At 38.0% G+C, this 16,638-nt stretch overlaps 1 protein-coding gene across 4 annotated transcripts in view; it reads left to right on the forward strand.

The window, feature by feature from the left end:
- Window positions 1-16,638, forward strand: part of ANKS1B (ankyrin repeat and sterile alpha motif domain containing 1B) — a 1,093,013-nt gene that overhangs the window by 713,203 nt on the left and 363,172 nt on the right. For 3 of the 4 annotated variants that reach the window (XM_029953701.1, XM_029953700.1, XM_029953698.1), the window contains one exon: window positions 666-772. In XM_029953701.1, the coding sequence (XP_029809561.1) occupies window positions 666-772 (107 nt within the window). Of the gene's footprint in view, window positions 1-11; window positions 91-665; window positions 773-16,638 lie in introns of those variants that run through there. The other variant, XM_029953699.1, reaches the window with a different exon arrangement.

The raw sequence follows: 16,638 nt of genomic DNA on the forward strand, positions 1-16,638 counted from the left end.
AGATTTGAGCACTTTGGTTTGCTTTTGAATCTTGCTATTTTCTGCATTTGTTTTGACTGCTCTCATCATTCAGGATTGACGCTTGGATGGGTGTGTAGGAGGAAGCAGCAGCAGCAGGCTTACAGCTTGCAGACAAAAAAAAAATCTGCCTTATCTGATGGCTATTATTGAAAATGCGAGGTGTAGCCTGGGCTGGGTAATGAAGGGGAGCGAGCGAGGGGGAGCAGGGAGCATGGAGCTGCATACTGATGAGTGTAGGAGTACTTGATAAAAAGAATTCTGGCTGCTGGCCGTGCATTGCTCATTGTGGAGTACTCCAACAATCACATAGAACGCAGACCAGCCTAAGCTGACAGCTTGATATGCCTTCTTCTGCTGCCTGGTTTTGGGGGCTGTATGACGTACTGGTCGGTAGTAAAGATTAATATGTAAGAAATGTGGAGCTAGGATCAAGTCATACTCCACAGCCTGCCTGGCAAACTATGTTTTACTTCTGACTTTGCTCTCTCGCTGAGAACATTAATCTGTCAAGCTGGCGGGCTCCTTTGATAGCAACTTTCCCAGGAGCATGATGTGGCAATGCCACCTCTCAGCCCAGGACTACCGCTATTACCCAGTGGACGGCTACTCCCTGCTTAAACGCTTCCCTCTTCATCCTCTTACAGGACCCAGATGCCCCGTCCAAACAGTGGGACAATGGTTGGAAAGCATTGGGCTACCTCAGTACGAGAACCACCTGATGGCTAATGGATTTGACAATGTACAGTTTATGGTAAGACGCTCTCTGTGTCCACGGAGCTGCCTTTTGTCTGTCTTTGCTTCTTATGTGTCTTACACGGCTCCGAGGCAGCCTGATTTGCACCAAAACCGGTCAATTTATATATGTAACTGCATCAGAAAATCGGATGCCCTTAGGACTGAACTTACTGTGTACATATAGACACTTGCTGAAAAATGAGATCTATGGGCATCCATATACATATGTATTATATGAATGAACCGGTGAGAGTACTATTTATAGGCAGTGAAAGAAGATTAACATTTATATTCTCCCTGTCATTCTTTGTGTGCTTTTTATAAATTTGTAATCTCTGAAAACCCAGTTAGATTATAGTACTCTTCAGTTAATTCTAGATTCCTAAAATATATATTTTGATTTGAGCATCAGCATTTAATGATTAATTTGACAATCTATTATGTTTAGGGTGTGAAGATTATTTTTTTTCCTGATAATTGTTCGATAAGCAGTTTATGTGGACGACCTTTTAGTTTGTTAGCAAACTGCTTCAGATGGTCAATTATGGAGAACATTCACTTACTTACATATGCTGATTGAAGAGCACTGAAGTGTTGTTTATTCCTTTAGGTAAAAGACAAACACTTCCCTCAATTACCTGTCTATTTAGAAAGAGAGGCTGATGGGCTAAGTACATTCATGTACTTCTGAATACTAGTCTGCATGCAGTCTAAACCCAGTATGTGCAAACTTCTCACTGTGATGAATACAGGTGAGGACGGAGGATGGGGAGATGTGCAGACCCATAATACAGCTTTCTAATCATTCATATACCTCCCCCGGCGCTCATCAGTTCCCCTTGTTAGGCTACGTCACAGTCCTTATTACCTTTCCTTGCTTTTAAGTTCCCATCACACGTTTTACTGATCCCTAAATTTAGAGAGAGCTACAAAATATAAAACCATGGAGCACACAAATGGCTTGTAGAAATCATTAATAGCTATTTCTAAATAAAATACTGGGGCTGACATCTGAAGCCTATTCATACCAGAATTGAAAACAAAATATGAGAGCTGGTTATGTTTTTTTAAATTCCATTTGAGGATGATTTTTCTCCAAGCTTGACTTGGCTATTGTAGATTTAAAAATTAGTCAAATTGTTAAACTTCTGCCTCTTTTCCAAGAAAGTGTATCCCCATGAGCTTTTGTAAAAACCTACATAAATGTAAGAAGACATATGGCTCGAAGTAATTTTATACATAGAGCTCTTTATAAACCTGTTCTTTTATAATAGGACATGCAGCTACTGTTATTTTTCTCATGTTAAAGAGAACTGTCACTGATTAGATGACAAGATATTATGGGTATTGAAATAGGAAAAAAGTGAAATTTTTTTCACTTGCTATGAAGTCTTAGGACACTGAGAAGATTTAGGACAGACTTAGGACACTAAACAGAGGACACTAAGCATTTGGGGAACTATCAAGCAGAACTTTTCATGGTTATTTATATTTACTGCACATTTTGATGTCTTTATTCTTTCTCTGTGACTCTTCCTATGAAAGACTTTCTCAGTCCTATTCCTCACAGCCTTACCCAAATTTATTCCGACCCCACGAGAAGCTAGGTAGGTCTTTGGATTCTGGCTACTCCCAAATATTTTATTTCAGCATAACTTTCCTCTGAATATTAAACACATGTGAGCAAATATAACCCCTTTTTGAAAGCCTGAAAGTAAAAGGTTAATTAAACAAGTTTCAGATAAGCGTTTGGAGGTCTTAAAACAACATTCAGGAATGAATTATGTATAAGCACTCCAAGATGTACCTGGGAGGCAAAAATCCTGGGTATATGTGACAAAACCAAGGTCTGAGCTTCTTGATAGATTATTGTCTTTATTTTTTCAATTCTAAGTTTTATATATAATTTTCCAGAAAATGAGAAAACAGTTAATTCAGATGAGTCAATCAAAAACTTTCTTCATGAGACACAATTAATTAAAAAAATAGAAACTTTGATCATTTAGAGGAGTTAATTATGAAAATTGAGCAAATCATAAAATGGTGTCATCTATTATTGCTTTATATGCTGCTATTCACTATTTATTTGCTACTAGTATCATAAGAAATCAGTTTCTACATTTATAAAATTTATTGATTGATTTCCATAATCAAACTTATTTAATTATGAATTTAGTTAAGTATACTAATATGATCATCCCACTTTAAGAAACAGATTTCATTAATGGGGTAAAAATTTGTTAGAACTGTTTAGTCTCCACTCGGTATCATATTCTAGCTTTTATTTTTCTTGAAGCACATTCTGACCCGCATTTATTCATCCTGTTGCCTAAGCAACAAGCACCACACTCCCATTAACTGTGATGTAGTGCAGGTCTTATTAGCTTTTTAGAACAAGACAGTAGAGACATCAAAAAGATATAATTAATGTTGCTTGAAACTCCAAGTACATCCATGCATAGGTATACCTTATTTAGGAAACATTCTCAAGAGTTAATTTTCTTATTTAATCAATATTCCATTATTGAATGTTTCATATATAAGTGACTTTCAAAGTATTTATTGAAAGCTCAATTTTTTTTTTTTACCAACTCTGTTCTACATACCCTCACTCATAAATACAATATACGGATGATTTGTCCACATGGCTATGATTAACTATAATAAGGATTTCTTATATCAGTTCTTAGACAGAGTTAGAAAAGCAGGACTCTCATCTATTTTTGTACCTTTGTCAATTATTGCTTCTCTTTTGGACCCTTAATACTTACCCGTGATTTTATTGATGCATGAATTTTTTTTCAATATCTGAAAAATCAAAATACCAAACTTTTTCTTTATGTGCCTGGTCCTGGTTTGCTGACATTTGTGCACAGAGTTTTGACTTTCTTATATCCTTAAATATATAAAATAAATGAAAATTGATCCAATTAAAGAATAACCATAAAACTACATCTGGTGACCTAAGACTTTGGGAGAGTCAGATCTATGTTACAATGAAAAGCTCCTTTAACACAGAATTGTTCGTCAGAAGACTTATCCAAGCCCCACTTACCTGCTGAACCCCTCTGAGGTCATGCATCGTCAGCTCCCTCCTAGTAAGACATACGCTGCTCACTAGCCTCTAGGAATGCTGCTATGGCCCTAAAATATATGTGTTTCAACATTACTTTTTTTTTTTACGTCGAGGAGTTTAGATATGAAGTGTTTAATATACAAAATGTACATGCTTATTTACTTCCTTACTGTGCGTGTTTCTATCTTCCTCTCCTTTTTCCACGTCTGATGACTGCTTACTAAATTTTGTCTCAAACTATCTATTCTTATCTTAATGACTGCTCATATGTATTCTCCTCCCCCCATTCTCGACAGCTATTTCCTTTCCCTCTTTCTTTTATCCTCAAAGCTCCAACTCAATCCCTGCCTTGTTTATGTAGCTTTCCTTAATGACGCTAGTTCTTTGGAGCCTCTCCTTTCTCTGAACTCATGTAGTGGTTGTATTTAGTATGAAAAATTACATTTGACAGGCCATTATTTACTCTCTAGAATTATAAGTTTTGCCTTGTATATATCTTGTCTCTCCCACTAGACTAGAAACTCTTCGAGTCCATGTTCTGTGTGTTCAATTTTCTTGCCTTTATCACAAGTCCTAGCATAATGCTGTGTACATAGATATCACTCCATAACAACTGGATACACAGCAAACTGTTGTAGATAGATCTCCAGCCTCTTGTTTAAACTGAAAGCCTTGTTTTGCCAGTGGAACATGAAGCGTTAGTAGCCTTCAATCATTCATGCAACAGACTCTTAAACATTTTGTATGTGCTAGGAACAGTGTTAATTACTGGGAATGTAACTATGAACAATACATGATCCTTGAACTCTAACAGATTACAATATTGCTCTCAGAACCTGTCATATCATTTGCATGCATGTTAGACACACATTCTTTCAGGTGCTCACATTAACATAGACGTTCTATCACAGGGATATTGCCCTCATTCTTTTATATAATCACCATCCTTCAGCATATTACTTACCAACAATTGCTTTTCCATCAACAAATTACAGTAAGCAATGGAAGAGACAAAATCTCTCATAACAGGGGGTAAAGAAAGATAAAGATACTGATAACAAAACACTGACAGTGCTACGGTAAATTTATGGTCCAAAAATTGAATTAAGAAGTTATATTATTGGAGGAGGACTGACTCATAGCCTCAACAGGATAACTAGTTGATAGTTATATTTGTAAACCTAATCAAAAAGGGGGAAGAATGAAATTATACCAACTCATTTTTTTTTTTAGCATTTCTTATGTTTCTAGCAGTTGCCATGTAGGTTGGCTTAGGATACTTTGACCATTATTAAAATGTCCAAATTGCAGCCTATAAAGAGTAAAAAATAAAAATAATTCCAGAAGCCCTATGTGATTTGGCGTTTTTGTACATTTGGGTGAGTAGTATTCATAAAGGACTCGCTGAAGGTCAGAGTGACTAGTGCCTATTAGAAACTGAAGTGGAGCCACAGATCTCTTAGAAGTCATCCATTTGGGCAAAAGATTTAAGGAAGAGTGCTATTATAAATATTTAGTTGAAATTTCCTTTTCCACTTTTATGGTACATTTTATGTGCTAACGCACTTCTCTTTTCCTCTTTTACGTAACTTTTCTGTAGTGAGAGCACCATTTGCAGTTGACCTGACAAAATGACCTTTTAAGTGTCTTAGCTGCATATTATGATCTAAGAAAGAAGTTAAACTTGTGAAGCAGAAAAACAAATTGTCCCTAAAGGGTAAGACTAATAACCTCCATGATGATTTCTTGTTTCAAATACTGCTTAAAAATTTTTATAAAGTTACTGAAATTTCAAAGTCCAAGAGAAAAATACCTGCCATAGTCCCCACATCATCCTGTTTCTGAAAAAGTCTAGGCTCCAGAGTGGGTGGCTTTATAGTGCATCTGCAGCTACAATTTTACAAACTCAGTTCAGAGGTTACACATCCACTTCTGCAAAATAAAAAATATATATATATTTCTTTTTCAACTACAGGCATTTAAAATCTGTTGGCATCCAAAAGTCAAAGCCAGGAGGGAGTCATTCTTTATCTGGACAACAGTTTAATTACAAATGTAATAGGCAACAGCCTCACAGTGGTGTAAGAGAGAACTCAAGTAAGACTTCTCATTTCCACTGTCTTGCTTCTCTACGATTCAGTTTACTCATCTGTAAAATCAACCTAATGAGGGATCTAAGAGAAATGTTCTTTGGACTTGTAATTTAATATTTTGAGCTCTTTAAAGTTACAGGGTACAATATTGGTGCTGGCAGAGCTGTTAATTGTTCCTGTAGATCTCATTAGCCTTGGAAGGACACTGATTGCTTGTGCAGTGGAAAGTCAGAAATGAGGGCATGTTCAGGGCTGACCATCTTAGAAGAATGGCTTTCAGAAAAAACATTAGCTGAAATTCTAATCTGGTGATAGTGAGGAGGCCTTTTCTTCCACCTGGATGTTATTGCAGTTACATTTTAAGCATTAAAATAAGCTGTTCCATTTTCTAATAATGCAGTACTACGACTCCCATTACTAAGTCCTGCCCACATGAATTGGCCTTTAATTTAGTCATGTAGCATATTTGCATAATTTCATCTCCACTATTGCTTCAAATGACCAGATATTTGGAATGAAGAATTTACTTCATGAATCAGAAAACTTATTCAAACTGCTGAATTACGGACATTTTAAGAAATCCAGCCACAATCATATTTTTTGCTTCTTTAGAAAGACAGTTCTCTCAAACATGTGTTCACAGGCAATGACCTCCATTTCCTCACTCCCATCACCTCCTTAACCCCTGTAATCCTGCCTGCTTCCCAGCTCTTCTGCTAAAATTGTTCTCTTTGAAGTCAGCTGTGACCTGCTTCTTGCCAAATCCCAGTCCCCTTTCTTCTCACTTCATTTCTCTTGCCCTCTTTACAATGTCTTATTTACAGTACCCACTCTTTATTGACATTTACTCCCATATTGGTATTTATTAGGGTTCTGTGACATTACACTGCCCTTTCCAACCATTCCTGTTCCTAAACCTCCTCCTGCCTCTAAATATGCATGGTGCTCTACCCGTCCGTCCACTAGAGAGATCATTTGTTCTCATAGATCCATAGCTGTCCCTACTCTGCCTCTTTCTACCTGGCTTCCAGCACTGTCCAGCTTCTCCATAAACATTTTTATATATGTGTATGCATGCAAAGCATTTAGCACAGACTTGGCATAGAACAAATGCCCAACAAATGTTAAGTATTACTGCAGCCAGAGTGCTCTTTCTAAAGCACACGTTTGCTTTAGCACTACTCTGCTTAAAATAATTCAGTGATTCTCAGTTACTTACGGGAGATTATGTTTCCAAAATCCTTAATATGGCTTTCATATTCAGGATCCTTTATGGCCCCAATTTAATTTTCAGCCTCTTCTGTTACCATTTCCTCTCTACACTTCTAGAGACCCATGTATTTATCTTTCACTGCCTGGCCTTTGCACATGCTGCCCTTTGCCAAGAATGACCTTCCTTCTCTTCTTAACTCCCTTTACCCTTTAGTCCTTAGCCTGGCTGTCACTTGTTAGCTGTCACTTCTTCCCCAACCCTTCTTTTTCAGTTCCCTTTTTTACAAGTTATTTTACTGTGCGATATTACCTATTTACATGTCCACCTACCCACACATACAAATAATAGAACAGGAGTCAGCAAACTTGTGTCAAAGGCCAGATAGTAAGTATTTTTAGACTTTGATAACCGTATGGTCTCCGTGGAATTATTCAACTCTGCTGTTTTAGTATGAAAGCAGCCATAGACAATATATAAATGATGGATGTGGCTATGTTCCAATAAAACTTTATTTACAAAATCACAGATTTGGTCAAAGAGGCATAGTTTGCTGCTCAATTGATGTACTCGATTATTTTTAACTCCTTGGGAATTAGATCCTCTATATCTCCAGGGACACCTCATGGCTTACACATGTAGACATAGTAAATGTTTGATGAAAGGAGAAAGGAAAAAAGCAAATAAAGATGAAGAAAAGGAAGAAAAGAGAGAAAGAAAAAGGGAGTGAGGGAATCTGGCAAGTGGCTACAGCAAGGTTCCTGAAGGCCTGTTTGGTTTAAGGAGAACCAGTCAATAGCTGAGGATATTCAGAGCAAAAACCAGCCTTCAGGAGACTCATAAGAGCTAGAGAGGGTATTTATTTTGCTCTAACCAATCAGATGGGAGTGTATTTTCAGCAAGGGAAATGCATAGGCATAGAAACTAGAAGAGCACAGCTGCAAAGGGAACTTGCAGTTCACACTCTTTGGAATTCCTTTATCTTTCTTCTTTACCTAATGGTGCAGCATTGTTTCTGATTCAGCGTGAGCATCACTTCCTGCAGGAAGTATTTCCTTACACCACCTTCTTATCTGACTGTCATAATCACTCTGTCTCTGTGCACCCTGGCACCTGCTCTTAGCCCTATGCTGGTCTGTATTATATTGCATTTTGATTGCATTATATGTTCAGATGTCTGCCTCTCACCTTAAAATATGAGTTCCTTTAGAGCCAGAGATCGGGTCTTATTTATCTCTGTATTCCTAAAGCCTGGTACAGTGCCTGGGATATAGTGGCTTCTGATAAATATTGATTTTGAAGTTCTGTTTGGTTTCACATAAATTATCTTTTGTAATTCTCACCATATCCCTTTTAATAAGTATTAGTATCCCCATATTTATAAATGAAGAGAATTATTATTAGTATATTATTATTATATTGATAAATAAAACTCAACAAGATTAAAAAAATTGCCCAGTACCCCCTGGATTTCAAAGCCAAACCTCTTTAGTCTAAAGTCCCTGCTCATTTCACTAAGACCACATTTATTTCATCATTCATCCTGTCACTCATTCAGGGAATGCTTAGGGAGTCCCTGCTAAATTGCAGACATGGAACAGGACACCAGCCCTGCCCTTGAAGCACTCCCAGTTTGTTGTACTTCTAGTCCTTTGAGGTACTTCTTTATCTTACCTCTTAACTTTCTACCACATCCCCACTACTTCTTAAGAGGGCCTCTGCTTTAATCAGACTGGAACACTCACTGCCAAGTATATACCTTTACTTTCTTCATCACTTTCCTCCCAACTAACATAGCTTATCTCCTCCAAATTGCCTGTTCAAGAAAGACCCATTCCTCAAGTCCCCGTTCCCCCCCAACCCCCCCCCCCCCCCCCCCCCCCCCCCCCCCGTGGGGACTTCTACTGGTCTAGATCCCGCCCACCTCTCTAGCTTCATCTTTCACACCTCTTTTTTTTTTTAAGTTTTATTTATTTTTTGAGAGAGAGAGAGAGACAGCATGAACAGGGGAGGATCAGAGAAAGAGGGAGACAAAGAATCCGAAGACAGGCTCCAGGCTCTGAGCTAGCTATTAGCACACAGCCTGACACAGGGCTCGAACCCAAGAATGTGAGATCATGACCTGAGGCAAAGCCAGATGTTTAACTGACTGAGCCACCCAGGTGCCCCTCTTTCACCCCTCGTAAGGTCTAGCTGTCTTGAATTATAACAGCTCTACAACTGTGCCATATATACCTAATCACACATCCAACTCTTTGCACACACTACATCTTATACACACTGTTCTCTGCCCAGTTCCCTTCCTGCACTCATGCTTATTAGCCTGGTAACTCTTACTTCAAAAGACCAGATTAGAGGTTCCTTCTCCGGAGCTTTTTACAAATTCTGTTGTGGTATTGCTCAACCACCCTTCACTGGCTTCCCAGGGTACCCTGTACACATTCTTCAATGGAGCAGGCTTATCAAACAGGCTGAATTATCTGCTTCTTTACCTAACTCCTTCCCCTGAAAGAAAGAACAGGTTTTGTTCAGTATTATTTTCCTAGCACATAATAGGTCCTTGTGTAGTTTAATGCGGCTACCATAGCAAAGTGCCACAAACTGTGTTCTGTAAACAACAGAAATTTATTGTCACAGTTCTGGAGGCCAGAAGTCCAAGGTCAAGGTGTTAGCAAGACTGGCTCCTCTGAGGGATGTGAGGGGAAGGGTCTGTTCTAGGCCTTGACTTGCCAGTAGTTTTCTCCCTGTGTTTTAAGTGTATGTGTGTGTGTCTGTCTGTCTGTCTATGTCCCAATTTCCTCTTCTTACAAGGCCACCAGTCATATTAAATTAGGGCCCACGCTAATGACCTCATTTTTAACTTGATTACCTCAGTAAACACCTTATCTCCAAATAAAGTCACATTCTGAGGTGCTGGGGGTTAGAACTTCAACATATGAATTTACGAGGAACACAGTTCATCCCATAACAGTTCTTAATAAATATGTGTACATGCATATCCTTTATTACCCTTCATGCTGCTGAGCATGGCCCATCATGGTCACACAATAAGTACTTGGTTAATAGAATTAAACTCAGTGTACTTGAGGTTTACCTGAGATTTTAAATGTTTAAGAACCTGATGTGATTCTTTCATCAATGATAAATGCAGTCTTCCTGGTAACTTACAGTTCTGCATGCATGGGTAATCACGTACAAGGTCATGCTGCTAGTTAATATAAGAAGCTGAGCTGCCACAACGGAGAACTTTCTACCTCTCTAGCCCTACACTCTTTCTATTATATTCTGCGGCTCTGCTGGCCCCTAAATAAATCACATTAATAGGAAATATTCATTTGTTTGCCCTCCTTATGGTTGATAACTATTTGGTAAAAAAAGCCTAAGGGAATAGATTAGATAAGTCATGTTTTATAGAAAGAAAAGAAAATATAACCAATTTAATAAAATAACCACTGTTTATCAAGAACTTGTTATATATATTTTTACATACATTCTATTTTACCTTCCCACAAATGCTATGAAGTATGTAGTATTATTCCAGTTTACCAATTACAAACTTAGAGAGAGACCAAATATCTGTCCCAAAGCACTCAAGTTTCACACCCAGGTCAATCTGAGTCCAAAGGGGAAAAAATCAAGAAGATTTGCTGATGCAACATAAAGTGTGTGAGCTGAAAAAGGTATGGGCTCTGAACAAACAGAAGTAATACAAGCATTCCTTATTCTTGGAGGGATTATTCAGAATACCAATAAGAAGGGTGAGAGAGAAGAAAAACGTTGCCTCATATAGAGATTAGGAAGTCCAACTAAGGAAACCTTACACTGTACATATTGTTATAAAAATCATGCACCTCTAGGTCAAGTCTGTCCTCAGACTATGAGACCATCTAAGTGGGAGCCATTCCATGCATACATGAGACACCACATCAAACAAGAATAGTGTTCATAGAAGACATGATTTACCCTTTAGCATAATCTTTTCTGAAGTGTAATTAGTTGTCATTATGAATTGTTACAAATTCTCATCATTCAGAAAACTCAAGCTAAAGAGACACAGAAATAATATGTTCCAGGTCATTGCCTGGACATGTCACCGACTTCATCCCAGATTTCCTAACCTGGTCTATGTGTACCATGCACATCATAGACATTGGAAACTATCCATTATTTTAAGAACATATGATTTTAAAGAGTTTTGAGAAATAAGAGCCCTTATGACTCTACTTAGAAGCTATGGAAGGCATATTAAAATAAGAGAAAAATATGTTGAATAATTAATATGGGCTTCTGAATATCAGGTCATTGATTACTGCCCCTTGAGTCCACAGAATTAAATTTCAGATTGTTAAACTTTTACCTCCTGTCAGACTGAGCAAAGATGATTAGGATTCATATCCAGAGCATTGTAAAACATCTTGGGTTTATAAGCCAATGTCTGTTTAGATGGCTGGCAAGAAGAATTAGATTTGTCCTTCCAGAATTTTGAAGGAGATCTGAGAATAACAGGCCTAGAATCTAAAGTATCTCAAGTTTATTTGACAGGAGTTATATTACACATTCCTTTATCTGGAAGGAGTAATCCTATAAAGAAGTAGCAGAGCATTTAGTATTCATCAGGCCTATAACTATGTAACCCATCCAGTTATCTGCTGGCTCAGAGCAAGTGAACAGAAAATATAAGTTGGCCAACATCTACTCCAAAAATCCCCACGCTTAAAAAAAAGAAAAAGCAAGCAGAATATCATTCATATCAATTCAATCATTTAAGAACTGCTGGATAAATAACAATGAGGTTCTTTTGGGAGCTAATGGAATGGAGGGTATGTTATATGGCCATAAAAATGTAATTCACTTACTTACTTCCTGGTAATTAATTATGATGTAATAGAAATGAGAATACCATATTAAATTCCTGTTGTTCTTCATAGTCTTTAAAATTCGTATACATATATTATCTCAATCAATCTGGGAGACAGTATAAATAAATTCTATATTCAATTCTAGCATAAATAGTGTGACATTAGGCAAGCCTTCTTCTCTGCAATCTCTGAATACACTCAGATATAACCTAATTTTTTTCAAAACCGTCCCTCAATCCTATATCTGTTCTGGATGCTATTTGATTTCTCTTCTTCCCTTCACAACCAAGCTTCTCCAAAGAAATGTCTAAATTGCTGACTTGTCCTTTAACTCAATATAATCAAGCCTTGATACAATTAGCCTCTGTCAACATCCTGAAATTATTTATAAATGATGACTAATGAACTCTTAATTCCCCAAGTATAATATATTCTTGCCAATCCTTATTTACTCCATCTTTCTGTGGTCTTTGTTTCTGTTGATCACTTGCTTCTTTCTTGGCTTCTATATCCTAGGCATCTCTTGCCCTGGTAGTCATCCCTTCTCTGGCTCCTTTGTAGAACTCTCTGCCTCTCCCTCCCTAGGGTTTAGCCCTTTTCCTCTTTTCTCACACTGCACACATTCACCTTAAGTGACCTCCCCTATACTCAACAAAGGCAAAAATTTTCTACTTCTTTATTGTACCAACACCTCCAACTCAAAGTGTCTAAAAGTGAAAAGATATTTTCCACAAAACTTGTTCGATGAGAAAGTGGTCAATTGAACAGAATGATGATTAGAGATCAAGTGAAATGAGACTGGAGAAAGAGCCACCAATCTGGTCACCTAGAGGCCACTAGAAAACTTTATAAAAGCACATGCAGTGAAGTAAGGGGTGCAGAAGCCATATTGTATTGGGTGTAAGAAGTAATAGAGTGGACAACTACTGAAGGAAGTTTTTCTGAGAATGGGAGGACAGAAATTAGCAAGTAAATAAGAGTGATTTGGAGGACAATAGAAGATGTTTTTAAACAGGGGAGATTAGAGTCATGTTTTGCAACTAAAAGGAATGATCAGATAGAAATGGAAATGTTGAGGATTTCCTGGGTGGCTCAGTTGGTTGAGTATATGACTCTTAGTTTCTATTCAGGTCATGATCTCATGGTTTGTGAGTTCGAGCCCTGCTTGGGCTCTGTGCAGATGGTGCAGAGCCTGCTGAGACTTCTTTCTCCCTCTCTCTCTCTCTCTGCCCCTCCCCAGCTTGCTCTCTCGCTCTCTCTTTCTTAAAAAAAAAAAAAAAAATTTAAAAGGAAAAGAAAGGGAGATATTGATATTGGACAAGAAAACAGGATTGAATGAATGAATGAAAGTAAGAAGGGTTGGAATCCAGAGATAAGTGGAGGAATTGTCTTTGATGGGGATATTCCTATTATAGAGGAAGGAAGACAGAGGATAGGAACTATAATGATTTTTATAGAGAGTGATGAGAATATGGAGATATATTTCTTCTAGCAAATTATGAGACAAGGATGCAGATGATTTGAAGATAAGGAGATGTAAAGAGTCACTTCAGAAAGTGGGCAAGAAAATTTACTAGGAGAAGGAGTAGAACCATAGGGCCATGTCAAGGGCTTATTTGAGAGTTCTCATCATTATGCTCAGTAGGAATTGGAAAAAAGACTATACTTTAAGGCACAGGATGACCTTCAAAGTCTGGCTCCTTCTCCTATTTGGTGTGAGATCATAGGCTTGTCACTTAACCTCCGTGAGCATCAGTTCCCCAAGTCCAAATAGAAGATAATATTACCTGGTTCATAAGGTTGTGGTGAGAATCAGATTAAGGCTAGCTCTGTCCTTTCAGTAAGCAATGAACCATGATGGTGACAAGAGTCATATTCCATTTAGCTGTTAAGCCACTTTGGAATTGCTGACAGCACAATAATACACAAAAGTGGTGGTAAGGATCCATTGCTCTGGCCTTCATAATACACTGGATATAAGGAAAACGTTTACATAAATTATGCTCGGAACACCAAAATACTTATAACCCACCTATCTCATGACCTTATATTAAATAACTCTAAAGGGTGTTGGAAATCTATATCACCTTAATTCACTCTTACTCAACACAGACCTTGATTAATCAGCTATTACATACACTCAAAGAACTGAACCTTTCAAGTTTAGTGGGCACGCAGTAGTGCATGCCGTTGGCAGAGTACTATGGGACTTCCAAGGAACTAGATTGCATTTAACGCTTTCCTTAAGAAACATACTCAAGGACACCCACCTGCTCATAGCAATAAAGTGTACCCTTAATTATGGTTGATCAAATTGTGATAATTTTTAGCAGTATATTTAAATATTCAAGAGTCTAGTAGATTTGACCTCAAGTATACCTAGCCTAAACTTGCATCCAGACTATAAAGTATATTAACAAATATTATGAAGTGTATTAACAAATAGAGACTATGAAGACTACAGCATTTTAAATATAAACCCATGTTTTTTAATGTTTATTTTTGAAAGAGGCAGAAAGCAAGCTTGATTGGGGAAGGGGCAGAGAGAGAGAGGGAATCACAGAATCAGAAGCAGGCTTCAGGCTTTGAGCTGTCAGCACAGACCGCATCACTGGGCTTGAACCCACGAGCCCTGAGATCATGACCTGAGCCAAAGTTGGATGCTTAACTGACTGAGCCACGCAGGTACCCCCAAATCCATGTGTTTTAAACATGAATATTTTATCCTTTAGTATGTGTTGACAATCTAAAGTAGAAAGCAGGTAAGCATTTATTGGAGGAGGGGCTCCCAGGAAAATATTTTTGAATGAATTTCCTGGGAGATTTATCCATTCATTCCTAAGGAAATACCTATTGTGTACCTACTATACTCATCAAACTGTGCTAATTGTGGCAGAGACTACAGAGAGGCATAGTACAGGGTCCTGTTAAAGATTCTATGGTCTACTCAGGGAGCCAAATAGCTGTACACATTCAAATACCAATAAAGGACAACAGTGTAAGTGTTTTCACAGCATAGAACATAGAAATAAATGTTAGAATGAATTTCTATAAGTCCTGAGAAGGAGGAGATTTCTATGAGCCAGAGTGGTCAGAGAAGCCTCTCTGAAGGAAATGAGCTTGGATAGGACTTGTAAAAACAGAGAAGAATGGGGCCAGTGATAAATGATTAAATAAAATCATGAACAAAGGTGGTGAGATTGCAAAATGTGTGTAGTGTTTGAATAGAAACGACTGATCTGGCATAATCCTAGGGATCATGTAATGCCTCTGTGAATTAAAGAGTAACCTACCTGTGACATCATGGTTCAGGTGCTACTCATCCTCCATATGGAAAGACAGCTTAATGATCCATCCTATCTGTGCCCAGATAGGCTCACCCAGATGGCAGCTCATACATGCACATGCACATACAGACAACAAAGGAGGATGGGGCATAGGAACATTTGGCTGATTGACCTATTTCCAGGTAATCCTAAAGAAAACAAAGTTCCTTGAGTAGCAGTAACTGGTTTCTCCAAACAAGTCCATTTTCTGAGGACTAGTATACTATCTCAAAGCCAACAGCAAACCTGTGTTCAATAGCTTCATATCATTTGAAATACCCTTCTATCCTCCATAATTAAATGCATTCACCTGTTAGATCCTTTGCTTCTTAAAAGGTATTTTCTTCTTTACATTACTGATATCTAAAGAAATTATCCTCACTTTCACTAGGGAACCATGACCACTACCAAAACACCTACCAACTCCTCATCTATGAAACTCAGATTGTTTGATATTTTCCAATGATTCAAATGAAGAAAGCTTTGCTTAGCCACAACTTTCACATGCCAGACATTATGTTGGAGTTCCTAAACAAAAGACTGATCATAAGAACTATGATAATAATAATGATCATTATAAAAGCTTACATAATGCTTATATTCTAGGCACTGTTCTGAGTATTTTACATATATTAACTATTTTAATTCTTTTGGAATGAATAGTATACCCAGTCTCTCTTCTCTTGAAGCTTACAATCTACTGGAGAAACAAACCTGAAAATAGATTACTTCAGCACAGTAATGGATTGGAGCTATAATTCAGAGTAGAGTGGAAGCATCAAAATGAGTGGCTCAGGCAGGGCTGCACAGAAGAGGTCAGATTTACACTAACTCTTGATGGATTGGGGAAATCCATAGCCTGACAAAGGCTGAGTGATAGAGCAGCCTTTCAGGCAAGTAAAACAGCATATAATTAGCATGGAGGCACAGAAGAGGACATTCAGTAGTTTAGGTCCAGGTGGAAGGCAGGGGGTAAAAACAAAAAGAGGTAATACATAAAACCAGGGAAGTCAACATGGTCCAGATCAGGGAGAGTCCATTTTTATTCCAATCCAACTTGGATCTTCAGGGCCCTGTCTGTGTAACTAAGAATATGTTTATTTATTTCTGTCTATTGATACGTGTGAATCTCTCTTTTTCTTCCCTGCTGTGCACCCTCAGCTGCTTTTAGTTTGATGTGCTTTGGGGTAAGGTCATTGCAGGGTCTTGTCACCCCTACAGAACCTCCCAGTGAGCATTCAGTGTCAGTTGACCCACCAGCTAATCATCAGCCTGTGGTTGTTGGTGATTATCTGTGCTGCCTGGCGAGGCCGGGTCT

Source organism: Suricata suricatta, chromosome 10 (assembly GCF_006229205.1).
Source record: "Suricata suricatta isolate VVHF042 chromosome 10, meerkat_22Aug2017_6uvM2_HiC, whole genome shotgun sequence".
Lineage (NCBI taxonomy): Eukaryota > Metazoa > Chordata > Mammalia > Carnivora > Herpestidae > Suricata > Suricata suricatta.